This window comes from Peromyscus leucopus, chromosome 2 (assembly GCF_004664715.2).
Source record: "Peromyscus leucopus breed LL Stock chromosome 2, UCI_PerLeu_2.1, whole genome shotgun sequence".
NCBI lineage: Eukaryota > Metazoa > Chordata > Mammalia > Rodentia > Cricetidae > Peromyscus > Peromyscus leucopus.
Window position 1 is genome coordinate 116671880 of NC_051064.1, and position 15436 is coordinate 116687315.

The 15436-nt window shown below is 51.2% G+C and overlaps 1 protein-coding gene and 1 long non-coding RNA gene across 2 annotated transcripts; one reads left to right on the plus strand and one right to left on the minus strand.

The window, feature by feature from the left end:
- Window positions 1–337: 337 nt before the first annotated feature.
- LOC119087439 lies at window positions 338–1601 on the minus strand. Its single transcript, XR_005090890.1, has 3 exons — window positions 1369–1601; window positions 938–1043; window positions 338–423 (listed from the first exon to the last, which is right to left on the minus strand). It is a non-coding gene; the product is annotated as an uncharacterized LOC119087439 (long non-coding RNA).
- Tal1 (TAL bHLH transcription factor 1, erythroid differentiation factor) lies at window positions 418–12347 on the plus strand. Its single transcript, XM_037202832.1, is given in 6 exon segments — window positions 418–857; window positions 1776–1925; window positions 5442–5575; window positions 5578–5887; window positions 6937–7031; window positions 10492–12347. Coding segments are annotated over 4 exon segments (987 nt in total). The 5' UTR covers window positions 418–857; window positions 1776–1925; window position 5442; the 3' UTR covers window positions 10941–12347.
- Window positions 12348–15436: the final 3089 nt, after the last annotated feature.

The following is a 15436-nucleotide window of genomic DNA, read 5'->3' on the forward strand; positions in this document are numbered from 1 at the left end:
TTATTCCAAATTATGATGTATTCGGGAGCCAGTGTTGGCTCTGGTGGGAAGACAGAGCCCAGTGAGCGACAGCTTTGTCCGGAGGCCCTCTGTGCCTCGGTGTTGGGGGGGTCCGCTGTTTTGAGGGGGGTCTTTCACGCTGGAAGCTGAACAGCGCTCACCGAGGCCAGCGTCTTCCAGCGTCCAGGTTTCGCCTATTTCTGGTCAGTTTCGTGGGTGCATCTGAGGCGGTTGGGGGAGAGGCCGGGAAGGACAATGGGCGCACTTTCCAGGTCTGGTGCCACGGGTGGGGGGTCCTCGGCATCACCCCTGAAGACATTTTCTCAGTCCCTGCCCCATCCTGGCAGGGTCAGACCCCCAGCGAGCGGGTGGCTTCCCTCGGAGTCTGCTTTCCTTGGAAGGACCGCGTCAGTGCCGCCCTAACTGGACAAGAAAGGATTGCGTTTTCTTCTTTACTGTGATAATACCTTCGTTACCACCACCATCACTATTAACACCCCCATTTTAATTAAAACAATCGAACAAAAAGCTCGCCAGCTCGTCCCTTCAGCTGCTTTGGAGGGCGAACAAAGCAGCCCAGTCGTCGCCCCTCCCTAGCTCTGTTTTCCAAGTTGCCAGGTTTGGGGTAGGGAAAGAAAATGGAGAGGTTCAGCCATAAAGCGAACATTAACCTCAAGTAACACCGGGAACGGGTGGACTCCCCCTTCTTCCCTCCCCTCCTTCCTTTGGATTAGAAAGGAGAAAGAAAACCTCCCGCACCGAATTGATACCCTGGGAGGAGGTAGTCCTGCTCTTCCACTACAGCAGAGAGAAGGAGCCTTCGCAATTAACCCAAGACTTCGACGTGCCATTAGAAGGTGGACGACTCAAGCAAAACGAATTTAAAAACCTGAGGTGTTGGGGGGGGGGCGGACAAAAGCAAACCAAATCCAGCTACCTCACTTGGAAGCAGCGTCAGGGTTCTTTTGATCCGATTCCCTTTTGCCCTGTTTTTCTCTACAAAACATTATAAGCGTTTCTTCCACCTTCTGCCAATCGAAACCCTGAAAAAATACAGAAAATCGTTTTGTGAAGGTGGTGGGGGCAACAGTGTAGAAATCCCCTCCTTTATAACCCACCCCCCGCCAGTAGAAAGAAAACAAGGAACCCAACTGAATCAGCTACAACCCTCTCCCCTTCAACCCTACAGGGAAACATAGGGCATTTGGAAGCGGGTTTTGCCTTCGTTCTGGACAGGAGGTTTGTAGATGGGGGTCATGAAGGGAACGGCTGGGAGCTCCCAGGTTCTGACCCGGCGACCACAGCCTGAAGAGTCTTGTCTTTTCCACCAAGTCCCCCCCTCCCCTCGCGTCATATACGGAATTACACCTTCGCGCTGTGGCGGCCGCAGGAGCCTGGGCTCAGTTTGCCGAGAAAACCCGCATAGAGGAATCCATGCTTAGAAAACAAATTCGGCCATTACTGAATCAAACAGACCCGTTAGAGGGTTCGAAAATGTTCTGGGCAGCCTGCCTGGAGAGGCTGTTGTTGTTGGACTAAGTAGTTATTCCTGATTGGTCAGGTGTAGGGTTCATTTTTTTTTTTTTTTAATCGGACGTGTTTGGGGGAGGGGGGCTCCAAACACCTGCAAGTTGGAGGCGGAAAGACGTTTGCTATTCTTTGGGCTGGCGGGGCACACGAGGTAATTCCCAGCCATTGACCCCCCATTTTCTCTCTCGCCCTCCCTCTTTCTCTCCACCCCCATCTTTCCTGGAAACTCGCTTTGGGCGCGGCAGACCGCGCAGGACCTCACCGCTAGCTAAGTAACTGCTGGCCTCTCAACAAGAGTGGGGGGAAAACACAGATCCGGGTTCCTACCTCGACCCTCTCCATCGGAGGAGTGGAGGTCCTAACCAGAAGGGCCGGTCTCTCTAAATATGCCCCAGGTGAGTTTCGGGCCGGGTCTTTGAGTTGCGGGGGTGTGGGGGCGGGCAATGTCTGTGGAAACAGTGTTCAGGTTTGCGGACTGGGGTGGGGGAGGCTCAGAACTGAGAACATTGGAGGGCGGGAGTGGGGGACCAACCTAGGCTAAGAGCCCGGGATCTGACTGCCACTAGCTGCCTCAGGTCTCCAGCAGGGCCCTTTCCTTTTTCCGGCCTCCTCGGATAAAACCAGCTGGTTGGATTATGTCCTCCAGGCCGCTCCCATGGTCCCGGTTCCGTGCACATTTCACTAGGACCGTAACTTTGTTGTGGCTACATCCGGGTGGCGCGGGCTGTGCTTGGAGCTCAGGCCGGAAAAAGGCCAAGGCCATCCCGGCTAAGGCCTGAGGCCTAGGAAGCTGTGGGGAACACATCTCCACTCCGGTGGTGTCTGAGATAGTGGGTCGTCGTTCACTGGCACGTTTGGTTGTGGTGCAGGCTTTGTGTTTCTCCACTGTGTCTTGCGCATATGAGTGCCGATGGAGGGGTGGGAGGCCAAGTCTAAGGCGGCCGGAATAATAATAATAATAATAATAATAATAATAATAATAATAATAATAAATCCTGAGCTAGGATTTGGGGTATTAGAAGTTGCTGGGGAGGATGCAGTGCGTGTCCCAGAAAGGAGCTGTCCCTTCTCCTTATTCAGGAACACATTGTCACATGCTAGCTGGCGTTGGTTGGGGCAACTAGGAGGTGAAGATCGGGCTTGAGGCTGGAGCCTGGGTCTCTGAAGCACAAAGAGTTGCAATGGTCGAATGCTCCACTAGTCTAGTTCTGGTCTAGTCCCGAGCTTTCTCCCTTTCCATTCTCCCTTAATTAAAAACAAATGCATAAAAGCCATTCTGTGTTAACCTCTGGGCTGCTGGGGGTGATCCTCGTCTTAGAGTGGGCTAGGTTTACCCAAGGTCCAAGAGCTGAGCATGGAGAGGTCTACTGGAAACCTTGAAGATAGGGATACTTATATCATCTGGTGAGGCACTGGGGGCCAGGGTCAACTCATCTGGAATACGTGTTCCCTTTGGCTGTTGGGAAGAAGCTTCTGTCCCCATTGCAGCAGAATTAATCAGGGAGCTCAGTTAGTGCAGTGCATGATGCTTGTCATTAGAAGCTGGAACTAAAGCCCTGGTCACTGAAAGCACACAGATGGTGGTGGCAGTGAGGCAGGGGGCCAGCACCTCTGGCTTGCATATTTCACCAGGGGCTGGTTTACTTTGGGTGCTCTTCACCAGAAGGGAGGGAAGCCAGGGTGGTCACTATCCTTCTGGTATTCTCTGTGTATAGACCTCTTGTCTACACTGCAATTATGAGCTCAATTTCAGTGAAGCATCCCAGGACCATACTGGCTTTGCAACTTGTGGGTAACAAGTCTTGGGGAATTGTGTTATTTCCAGACTGAACTAACCACAAACAGCCCGTGTATCCTGAGTTGCAGTCCCTACGTTTTGGAGGAGGCTGAAGGAGGTTCAAGTTCCTTCCCTTAATAGGAGGGATCAGTTCCTATGATAACCCTGGTCCAGAGCATTGCAGTGGCCAAATGAGAGCTCCGTGTATGACACCACTGATTAGCTGGATTCTTGTTTGGAACTGACTTGGACATTTTTGTATTTATTTCTGTTTTAAAATCCCCCAGTTTGGGCCAGTGAGATAACTCAGTGGGTCAGGGCTTTGCTCTCAAGCCTAGGAGAGAACAGCCTCTTGAAAACTGTACTCGGAGTTCCACATTAGTGGCTGTGGCATGTGCACCCTCACACACAAGTAAATGTAACAAAAATTAAAATGAAATAAACTTAGCCCAATTAGCTAATCCTGGGAGCAGAAATCTTAGTTTGAACAATTTATAAAGCCTGCCAAGGTAGTAATATACATGTTTTTGTCTGTATATGTGCATATGCACATATATCCATAAATGTACACATTGAGGAGATAGGCTCATGTGTAGCCTAGGCTAACCTGAAATTCAGGATTTTTGTTTGTTTGTTTGTTTGTTTGTTTGTTTTTGTTTTTTTGAGACAGGGTTTCTCCGTGTAGCTTTGGAGCCTTTCCTGGAACTTGCTTTGTAGACCAGGCTGGCCTCGAACTCACAGAGATCCGCCTGCCTCTGCCTTCTGAGTGCTGGGATTAAAGGTGTGTGCCACCACTGCCCGGCGAAATTCAGGATTCTTTAGCACGCTTCTTGATGCTGGGGCTATAAGCATGTGCCACCACATCTGGTGAGTTCGTTGCATTTTTATTTGTAAAATTAAAGCAACCCACAAGTACCTCCAACTTGGGATCCCGAGTCTTAAGAGATTTTGTGTCTGGTCTGTTGCTGGGCCAGGTGCCATCTGAATGAAGCTAGGTGATGCAAGAATCCTCACACTGTTAGGAAATGAGTGGCTGGGCTCATCTCAGAGGTGTGGTTAGAGCCTAGGAAGTTTTTGGGCTCCAGAATTTATATGAGAAGATAATGTACGGTGAGAGCTGAGTTCCATGTTATGGAGAACACCACGGTGTGTGCACGTGGGGCTTCATTAGAAGAATGCAAGGGCCTTCTTGATCTTCGTCAGGAGAGGAGCCCAGATCCTACTGGCTTCAGGAGTATTTTCCCTGCCTGGGTTCCTGGTGTCTCCGTCAGGTTTCCCTTCCAGACCTACCTTCACTTTTGAGTCCAGCTGAGCAGAATGGGGTGGAGTGTGCAGGATGGTAGGGCCGGCATCAGGATCAGCTGGGGCTGATCCTGGTCTTAGAGTGGGCTAGGTTTACCTAAGGTCCAAGAGCTGAGCATGGAGAGTTCTACTGGAATCCAGGATCAGCTCCGTTCCTTGACTTCTTTTCCCGTGGTAGGGTAGCTGCTTGCAGAGTACAGCATGGATTTACTTAGTGTAGGCAACCTCTCTCTTGGCAGGGAGACTGTTGGTGAAGGTGGCTGGCTTTTCTGGGATACTTCTGACATCCGTCGATGAACAGAGCCCAGTTCTTGCAGCCTCCACACCCCCACTCCATCACCAAAATGTTTCTAGGTGTGTTTATGTGTGGTGCATGTGTGTAGCAGCAGATCGGGAAAGGTTGCTAAAGCACCTTGTTCGGCCCCGATAGATTCCCCGCCAAAACTAAAAGGGGGGCGGGAAGGATACGCTCGCGCAGGGGATTTGTCCCCTCCCCTTCCCCTGTGGCCTAAGAAGGAGGGACTGGGTGATCTTTCTTTCTCCGTGCATTTCCTTCCTCCTTTCCCTTCGATTTTGTTTCGCTGGCTGTATTCCTTTTCTTCCAATGTTTCAGTCATCTTTCTCCAGCTCTGTTCCTACCCTTGGACCCTGCGTATCTCCGGCTTACCCAACCGTCTTCTCCCAATTTAGAGACACCACCACTCCGCTCCCGCCCCAGGCCCGCAGGCCCTTCACGCCACCAGGGTGGAGGTGTGTGTCCACGTGGCGCTGAGTTTGTCCGCTTTTCCCATCTCAGTGCGTGATCTCCTCTCTGCCCCTTACCCTGTTACAGGATGACGGAGCGGCCGCCGAGCGAGGCGGCACGCAGTGACCCGCAGCTAGAGGGACAGGACGCGGCGGAGGCCCGCATGGCCCCCCCGCACCTAGTCCTGCTCAACGGCGTCGCCAAGGAGACAAGCCGCGCAGCCCGGCGGAGCCCCCGGTCATCGAACTAGGCGGGCGCAGCAGCGCGGGGGGCGGCCCCGCCAGTGGGGGCGGTGCCGTGAGGGACTTAAAGAGCCGCGACGCGGTTGCAGCCGAAGCTCGCCATCGAGTGCCCACCACCGAGCTGTGCAGACCTCCGGGACCCGCCCCAGCGCCCGCGCCCGCTTCGGCCCCGGCAGAGCTGCCTGGAGACGGCCGCATGGTGCAGCTGAGCCCGCCCGCGTTGGCAGCCCCCGCCGGCCCTGGCCGAGCGCTGCTGTACAGCCTCAGCCAGCCGCTGGCCTCGCTCGGCAGGTGAGCGGCCTGGTCCTCTGCTACGTTCCGGGTCCAGGCGGGGCCCAGGGAGAACGGAGGTGGCTAAAGACTCCGGGACGAAAGGGCGCAGTGGCTAGAGTCCCCCCTATCCCCGGAACTAGTGGGAAAGGGGCCCCCAGTGAGACAGACTGGCCGGCAAGGACCGATGAGACTTCAGGGAGCACACAGTTGTGTCTAAACCCCGGGTGCTTGCCTGCTCCTTTGAGGATGCAGGCGTGTGGGTGGGTGTGAGAAGCAGTGGGAGGTTGCTGAGAACCGTGTTAGGTAGGAGGGATTCTTTGAGTATGAGTTCCAGGCCAGTGTGTGAATGACCCTCTGCAGCAGAGGCGGGGTTTGCTGCAAAGGTGACTTCTGGAAGCTGCGGCGAAGATGAATCTACGAGGGCGGTTGCTGAGGGCAGCTTTTCTCAACCTCTGCTGGGATGCGGTGAGCAACACTGCCATCCGCCGAGCCTAGCCCTTTCGCCCGCCCGTTAACGCAGTTAACTGCGTTGTTGGGGCCACCCGGGTATAATTGGTGTGAGGACACCGGCTTCCTTGCTGGCCCCCTGTGGTGAGGGCGGATGAGAGGCAGGCAGAACGAAAGGCAGGCGAAGGGAAGGAATTCTAGGAGAAGGCGCAGTGGCAGAGCAGCCGGCGAGCGCTGGGGCGAGTTATCGAGCTAGTGTTTTCAATCTGTGCTCCATCCAGGAGGGATGGGGGGCGGTGATGGGGAGTGAGATTGATTGCAGGAGACACTAGGAGAGCTGTGTGGTGTTGGAGCTGCCTATCATCACTCCAGTGTGTGTGTGTGTGTGTGTGTGTGTGTGTGTGTGTGTGTGTGTGTGTGTGTGTTCGCTCGCGGACACACACACTTTCAACATTCATGCTTTGTTCCATGTGTTCACTCGCTTTGCTTCTGTGTATGTTTGTAAGTATGCAGGGAACAGAGCTACCTTAGGAGGAGGGGGACTCAAGACATTCAGGGAGAATACATTAAGGAGCCTTTTTATCTTCAACCCCGTTGTTATCCACCTGCTCTTTCCACAGTGGGTTCTTCGGGGAGCCGGATGCCTTCCCCATGTTTACCAACAACAACCGGGTGAAGAGGAGGCCCTCCCCATATGAGATGGAGATTACCGATGGTGAGTCTACACTCATCTTTCACCCTGGTTAGAGCCATCTGAGTAGGAGCGTAGGGACAATGCAGATATTTCACAGAGGTGAGAAGGCCACCCTGGAACCCCAAACTGCCAGAACTCTGCACCCTGGAGCTGAATTAGGACTAGCACTTAAACCAAATCTGTAGAGTCCGTCGTCACATGTAGTTCCCACTCTAGGCTTGATCCCTACACTTTGTCAAGGATCCAGGGAGGCTAGACACACTTCAGGTCCCCAGCTCCAATTCCTAATCTGCAGGAAGTCCCTGAACTGCATGTCAAATCCACTGTGGAATCTCTGGCTGGAGTTGTGCCTTTTAAGAGTTTCTTCCCAGGTCTGTCTATTATGGGACCCTTCTGTCTCTCTTCCACGTTCTGGGCTGAGACCAAGGATGGCTGACTGTGCTGTGGAATATATATAACCAGAGGGACTCAGCACTGCTGGGGACTCTCTGAATACTCTTTGACTTGGAGTGGAGTAGAGATTTGGAGACCCGCCCACTCCTCCCCAGGTTGACCTGATGGTACCAGGGCAGGAAAGTGGACTGAGGGACTCAGGCTAATGGTGGAATTCTCAGTGCTGCTGTCTGTCTGGAGCCCCGGCAGGAAGTGTGCTGAGGCTGGAGGAGAGCTGGGATGGAGGCTGGGAGCCTGTAGAGGGTGTATGTGGTAGAACTTGAGCTTCTAGAGAAGGTTCTAGAAAGTGAAGGGCTAAAGTCTGACAATACAGAAGAGAGACACTAGAACCCACAACAGCCCAGGATACTGACTTACAGAATAAAAAGCAAGGTTGTCTGATGGGTGCTTCTGGATGAGACAGAACCTGATGTAGGTGCTCCTGACTCCCCTCTCTCTTTCTGTTTGTCCAAAAGCTGTCAGGGACTGTGAAGTTGTGTCCACCCAACACTGGGGTCTCCTCAACACAGGAGTTCCATGCGTCTCACCCCCAGCTTGACTCACAGCACCAACACATTGCTAACAGCTATCAGTCACCCTAGGGATATGAAGTGAGGTGGTCACAGCTATCATTCATTGCTGCCATTTGTTGGACACCTACTGCATGTATCAGACTTTTTTTGTATACTTGGTCTTCATGTAATTCCCAACACAAATCCATGCAGTCAATTTTGCTTCTATTTCACAGATGAAGAAATTGACTCTCAGAGAGGTTAAGCAGCCTGCTCAGAACCATAGAGCCTAGACCTTAATTATAGCACTGACCTTCAACTTTGGAATAAGTTCTGGATTCATCCTCACCCTCTCGAGTCTGTCTGTCTCTCACTGTGATGACGCTTATAATGCCCCCTGTCCACCTAGGAGCTTCCACCAGCTCACGAGCATTAGCCATGATGCACAAAAGACTGGTCCTCCTATGTCACAGCGGGGAGACCCCCTCTTTGGTCTAGAGGTCTGGGGTTACCAAACTGCTTTTCTGAGGCAGTTCAGTGTAGGTCTGCCCTGTAGGTTTGTGATTTTTTTCCCAGTCTATATTTGACCCTCAAAAAGCTTCAGGGAACTGCAGGCAAGGCAAGGGCTGAGGAAACTGTTGGGGGAAAACAGAGTGGGGGTACAGGTACATGCAAATGAGATAAAGGGACCACCAAACATCAGGCATCTACTTGGTCAAGTATGTCCCAGACTGAGCACTGCCTCCATCCTTGGCCCTAAAGTGACCAGTGGGTTCAGATGCCCTTCCCTCCCTTCTTCCCTCTCCCCAAGTTTCCAATCTGAGCTCTGGATCTAGTGGTTACTGGAAGAGGATAAGTAGGACCCCCAGGCTGGGCTATCCCTTCTGTACACCAAACTTCCTGAAGATTGTCAGGGCCTATGGCTTGTGGTAGCAGGGAAGACTGCTACCACACTGGTGGAACCTCATGTTTTCCCTACTCTGAGAACCCCAGGTCATGCTGGAATACTTGACGCACCTTGGGTATTGTGCGTACATATGTGCATTGGGGTCATTTGCTGTCTGGAAGTCTTCTTTTAAAATGCACATTGGTGTTTTGCCTCATGTATGCTTGGGGAGGGTGTCGAGTCCCCTGGAACTGGAGTTACAGACAGCTGTGAGCCTCCATGTGGGTGCTGGGAATTGAACCCAGGTCCTCTGGAAGAGCCATCTCTCCAGCCCCCTACTGTCTGGCAGTCTTAGAATCAGCATGACAATGATGACTGGGGCCAGAGGCCATCCTTCAGGCATGGCTGGCATGGTTGTCTTCTATTCCTTTCCTGGGGTTGAGTGCCTAGAGGTTTTTCCTTTTCCTTCTGCTCCCCTTCCCCCGCGCCCCGAAATCTACTACCTGCCACTATGATATGCCACTTAGGAAACATATACTAAGCCTTCACTTGGTGCTCCTGTGTCCCCTATAACTGAATTTACGCCCTTCTTACTTAGGGACTTAGGAGACAGGGACCTGCCTCCTCTTCTCTTATACCTATTACTCCAGCCAGGCTGACACCAGCCAGGTTTCTACCTCCGCGCCTTTGTGCGTCTCATTCCATCCACTTGGAGATTCTTCGTCCTTTCCTACGTCTGGATGGCTTTGCTGCAACCTGGAATTTTGTTTGCTTTTTAGAATAAATGCTTTGCTAGGCACCTTAGCTGAGTAGAGTAGCTTCTTTGCATCTTTTACTGGCCCGGCCGCCCTTTTGTTGTGTTTTTAGTTTGTTTGTTCCTTGTTCTTCACCCTCCATCTTCATTAAAAATGTAAACTCCTCAAGGGTAGAGAGCCCTGCCTGTCTTAATCCACCCTACTTAATGCCTACCGTGGTGCTGGTTGTTAGTGAAAACCTGGCGAACAGACAGTAAGAGCTATCTCTCACTTAGTGAAGACAGGAGCAGAAGCGGTTATTGTAGGGCTTTACCTGTGTGATGATGTATCAGCCATGGAAACCATCTGTGATCTGAATTACCAGCAAGGTTCCCAATGTGCAGATGAGGAGGTTGTGGCAGTGAGTTCTGGTCAGGAATTGAACCCAGATAGTCTGGCTTCAATCATCTTCTTTTAGTGTCTAAGGTCTCTTGGCCTAAGTGACTGAATGAAATATGGCTCTCATCTAGCTGGGCATAGTTGCACACACCTTTAATCCCAGCACATGGGAGGCAGAGGCAGGCAGATCTCTGTGAATTTGAGGTCAGCCTGGTCTACAGAGCGAGTTTCAGGACAGCCAGAGATACATAGTGAGACCCTGTCCCAAAAACCAAAATGAAGAAAAAAGAAAAGAAATATTAAATGCTACACAGCCCATAGGAGGAGCCCAGAACAGACAGATGTTCATGGAAGGTGATGGGGAGGAAGAGAATAGGATTGTGAGGTTAATTAGTTAGGGCTAGAGGGATGTAGATCTCAGAGATGATGTATCAACTGGACTTCTAGGATGAGCTTCTCAGTAGAGGAGCCCTTTGAAGGTCTCTTCCTGCTTTTAACATATGTCCTTCCATCTTCAGGTCCTCACACCAAAGTAGTGCGGCGCATCTTCACCAACAGCCGGGAGCGATGGCGGCAGCAAAATGTGAATGGGGCATTTGCTGAGCTCCGAAAGCTGATCCCCACCCATCCACCCGACAAGAAGCTAAGCAAGAATGAGATCCTTCGCCTCGCCATGAAGTACATAAATTTCCTGGCCAAGTTGCTCAATGACCAGGAGGAGGAAGGCACCCAGCGTGCCAAGCCTGGAAAGGACCCTGTGGTGGGAGCTGGTGGGGGTGGGGCAGGGGGTGGCATGCCCCCTGAAGACCTTCTACAGGATGTGCTTTCCCCCAACTCCAGCTGTGGTAGCTCTCTGGATGGAGCAGCCAGCCCGGACAGTTATACAGAAGAGCCAACACCCAAGCACACTGCCCGCAGCCTCCACCCTGCCCTGCTGCCTGCCACCGATGGGGCTGGCCCCCGGTGATGTGTCTGGGGCTGCCCAGGACCAGCAGGCAGGGACCCTTAGGCCCCTGGGTTGCTGGGCCTCAGGGCAGTTGGGATGAGAAGCAGGGCAATGTACTTGATGAACTTCCCTTATAGTCTGAACTTTGGGAAGTCCCAACTGATCCTGGGCTGGTGTTTCTGTTTCCTGCCTGGAAACAGACGAGGAAAATGGAGTGAAGTAGTAGGTACTTTATCTGAAGATGGCACAGTCTTCTCCCTTTTCCAATCCCCAAGACTTCCCACTTAGAGGCTCAAGTGTCACTGTTTTTGGTCTAGAGTTTGTGAGCCTTGTTTTGGACAAGATCCGGGGTTGTCACCCATTACCTGAGGCATCCAGCAGCCTCTGCCTTGCCTTTAGCCCATCCCGAGCTGGCTGGGGTGGCTTTTGTGGCAGCTTCTGTTCAAATATATAGGTACCCAAGAGCTGCCCATTTCTTGAGCCCCATCTTCACCCAGGTCCATGTTGATTCATCCAGCTTGCCAGCTGCTCCGGAGAGTCAAGCCTCGAGGTGCCTTCTTCAGGGCCTGGTTGGAAAAGATGGCCAGTGAACAGACAGCCTGCTCTCAACTAGCTGGGCCAGAAAACCCAACAGCCCTTCTTGCTCCGGGAAATCGGAGCTCTGCTTTCTCCCCACTGAGACTTGCTTCCTATCCCACAGCTGTGAGGACCGAGTCAGCAGCCTGGAGCATGCTCTGTTGGGCTGTGTGCAGGCACAGAAAGGGAAAGTGACAATAGAGTGAAGCAAAGCAAGAGTGTTTGGAGCATTGGGTTTCACCTCCTGCACATCACTGTTCGTGCAGGGGAGTAAATGATACTGTGCTGATGCATTGCATGTTGGTGCTGGGGTTATGCAGCCCATGGGCTTTTCCCTGGAAGCTTCCTGTTGCAAGATGTCTGTTGGCTGACGGTCTGGACTTCCAAATGGAGTACAAACTGTCCCATAAATACTCCATTTGGGATTCTGCCTAACAAGTTGTTGGTGGAAACTCTGGGCCATGATACAACCCAAGACGCAACCTGCTGCTAGGGCAAGGAATCCAGTCAGAGGTGAGGCCCTGGCTCGAGACCTGAGCATGCCAATTTGCTCAGCCCAACTTTAAGAACGTTCCCACCACGCAACTGCAGGCCCCACGTGTGTACGTGGTAGGTTGGTTTAATGCAACGTGAGTGCCCCCTCTAAAAGCTGTACATGAAATTTCTGTAAAGCAAATCCTTCTCCTTCATCTTTTAAAGAAATAGCCCCTGCAAGTCATTTTGTAAAGTGGAGGATCCTTTTGTAGTATGGACAACTGCCCCATTGTTTCTTTCCTGTGTCAACCCTGGTGGTGGGACCGAGTTTTCTTAAAGCTAGGCCTGCCTATAATGAAGTTCAAGCCCATGAACAAACTGCACTGAAGTCCTGTGTATCTGCCATTGTACCAGCACCACCTAGAGCTCTCTCTCTCTCTCCTCTCTCTCTCTTCCTTTCTCCCTGGGTTTTGCCTTTGAGTCAGAGAAAATATCTGAAGGCCCCATCATGTAATGTAAGAGCTCATCACATTTCTGTTTGAGTTTCAGTACCATGATGGGGCCTGAGTACAGACTGAGGCAGACAAAGATGGATCCTGCTTCCCTCCCTTCCTATTAAGTACTGGAGTCCCCACGGCCCTGGGACAATATGGTCAGCTACTGAGGCACTGGGATTCTTTGTCACGTATCACATATGTATCTCCTGTCACATGTATTACCATGGACATTAAGGTTGGTTTCTTCTCCTTGCTTGGGAGTTAGTACAAGGAGTCTGACCCGTGTGAAAAGGGAACAACTGTCCTGAGCTCAAAGGCTGTGTTTGCTGCTCAGTGGGATGATGATTTGGGGATGAAAAATGTTGATCTGTAGGTGGATTTTCTCTGAGAGAGGTCACACATTTGTTGGGAGCTTAAGCTATGATTCCCTTTCTTGGCTGTGCAGCGACACTGGAATGGATCCACTAGGTAGTGGGGTCTGTAAAGAGCTCTGCTGTGCAGCACAGTGGGAGAGCAGCACACATGAGGTTTGGGGTTCAATACCCAGCGCAGACACACAAGCCTTATTACCCTTACAGCTGACCCTACAGTGAGGTTCCAGCCGGAGTTCAGGCCCTGGCAGTTGACATTCGTGTAATTTAGGTTATAAAGTACTTTCCCTTGAACTCTCCAGATCCTCATTTCCCTAGATTAAACTTAATTACTCCCTGATTCCAAGGCAAGAGACAGGAGTGAGAAAGGGAGAGAGATTGGGGATATGGACAGCACCTCCAGATTGCTGTACTCCCTAAGGGGCTGGAAAGGAAGGACTAGGCTTTTGGTCTTTGTATGATCTATGGCAGACCCCGAATTCTGTTTTCATCTTCAATACCCCATGTCTTTCTTCCTTTGCCTCCTCCTCACCCCTGAAGAAATGGCAAGGTCCCAAGAATAATAGCTGCACAAAAGGGGAAAACGTAAGCACGAGAAAACATTCAAGGAAAACAATGGACAAAAGGACTAGAGAGAATCCCATATTCCAAGAATAATTCCTGTTTATTTGTGGTGGCAAGTGACAAGATGGTACAACCTTTTTCCTTTTCCAGAAGCAAGAACCAAGGGCACGGCAACTGTAGTGAGCTGACAGCTATTTTGGCCTTTTGGGTGGGTCTAGCCATACTTGGGATCCCAGTGGTACATGACCCTCTGCAGAAGGCTTGCCCCAGCCTGTGTACATAGCACGCCATGTCTGTGGGCAGGCCCAGCACTTTCCGTCAGTGTCGTACTGTATGTGATGAACTGTGTTGGTCTCTGCATTTTTCTGCAGAAGAGGAGTAACTGCTCCGGGTACCTTGATGTTTGTACAGCCTAGAGGCCAACACTGTGGGCGTGTGACTCTTTATTGGGGGGAAAAACAAAACAAAACAAAAAAAATACCAGTGTGGTGATGATGGTGTGTGTATATATATATAAGGTTATATGGGGAAAATTTCTAAATAAAAGTTTTACAAAGGGGCCTGGACTCTGTGCTTGCACTTTTCACCCTAGAGCCCGAGAACAAGGACATTGAAAGGAAAAGCCTGGGAAGGCTCAGTTCCACTCCTCTTAGGTAGTGGGATCCAGCTCTGACTCTCAGAACAAGCCTGTAGGGAGGAAGGAGGCTACCGTGGGAGGGGGGTCCTTTTGTTCCTCCTGCAAGGCTTCCCAGGGCCTCTGGGTCCTGTCCTTGTGTTTACAGCCCTGAGCAGCCTGGCAGATAGACCTCTCTATTGGGTTAGCTTCCTCCTTCCTGTTAGATCAGTTTCCCTGGTTGGGTCCATTGCTCCCAGTGAGGAATTAGGACAGACAAATAAGATGTTACCCACCATTGGTGTCCTCAGGTTTCCTGATGACTCAGTGGAGGCTGCAGCTTTTATACCTGGTCTTTTTTTTTTCTTTTTAATAGATTTAATTTTTTTTTTAAATTTTATTTTATGGGTGTTTTGCTTACTATATGCAGGTCTGCACCAAATGTGTGCAGTGCTCACAATGGCCAGAAGAGGGCGTGGATCTCCCTGGAATTGGAGTTACAGACAGTTGTGAGCTGCCATGTAGGTGCTGGAATTTCATGAATGGAATTTGAGACAGACTGTGGGTCTTGGGGAGGCCATTGCACATGGACAGTGGACCCCCTTGGGAGTTTGTAGGGTGGGCACCTCCAACTAAGTGTAGCTTCTGTTTTCTTATTTAATAAGCATTTGCTGAGCACCTGCTCTGGGCAAACACTGTTCTCTTGGCAAGGGTTCAACATTGAACAAAACAAACACAGGTGCTCTTCACTGCAGCCTACATTCTAGAAGGAAAACAGGGAATGCACAAACACACACAACTAGAGTTAAACAGTTAGAAAGTGTGTAGTATTAACCCGAAGTTTCATGCCAGCTTGGGCTACATGAGACAGTCTAAAAAACCAAAACCAAAAGGTATGGTAAGGAACAAAAGGGGGCAGATGAACAGAGATAGTTCAGGGAAGGCCCTAGGGTGCCATCTTTTCCATTCAGGGTCAGAGGGTTCCTGGCTTCAAGGGCAGCGTTGTCCTAGGGACAGGATTGTGTCTGTCTACCTGTTACACGGGCTAAGAGGCTGTGCAAAGGCTTTTTCTTTCTTCCTCTCTGGACCTCAGTACTCATTCCCAAATCTAGAGACGTGGACACTAGCTCAAATTGCCTCCAACAGGGAATTCAATGGTCTCAGTTGATTCCCATCCTGCTTGTCTCACTTCCTTCTTGGCTTCTATTCACCTCCCAGAGGGAAAGGGTAGGATTCAGCCTGGGTGTCAAGATCTGACCCAGCCCATTGGGAAGCTCCTCAGATATGCCTCCGGTCCACAGCAAGGATAGAATGATTTGGTCTTGAGGGTGGGGAGAAAAAATAGATCTTAGGCTCACAGACTTGAGTGGCAGGATGAAGGGATTGCCATGATAGGAGAGAAGGAAAGAGGATAGGGAAGAA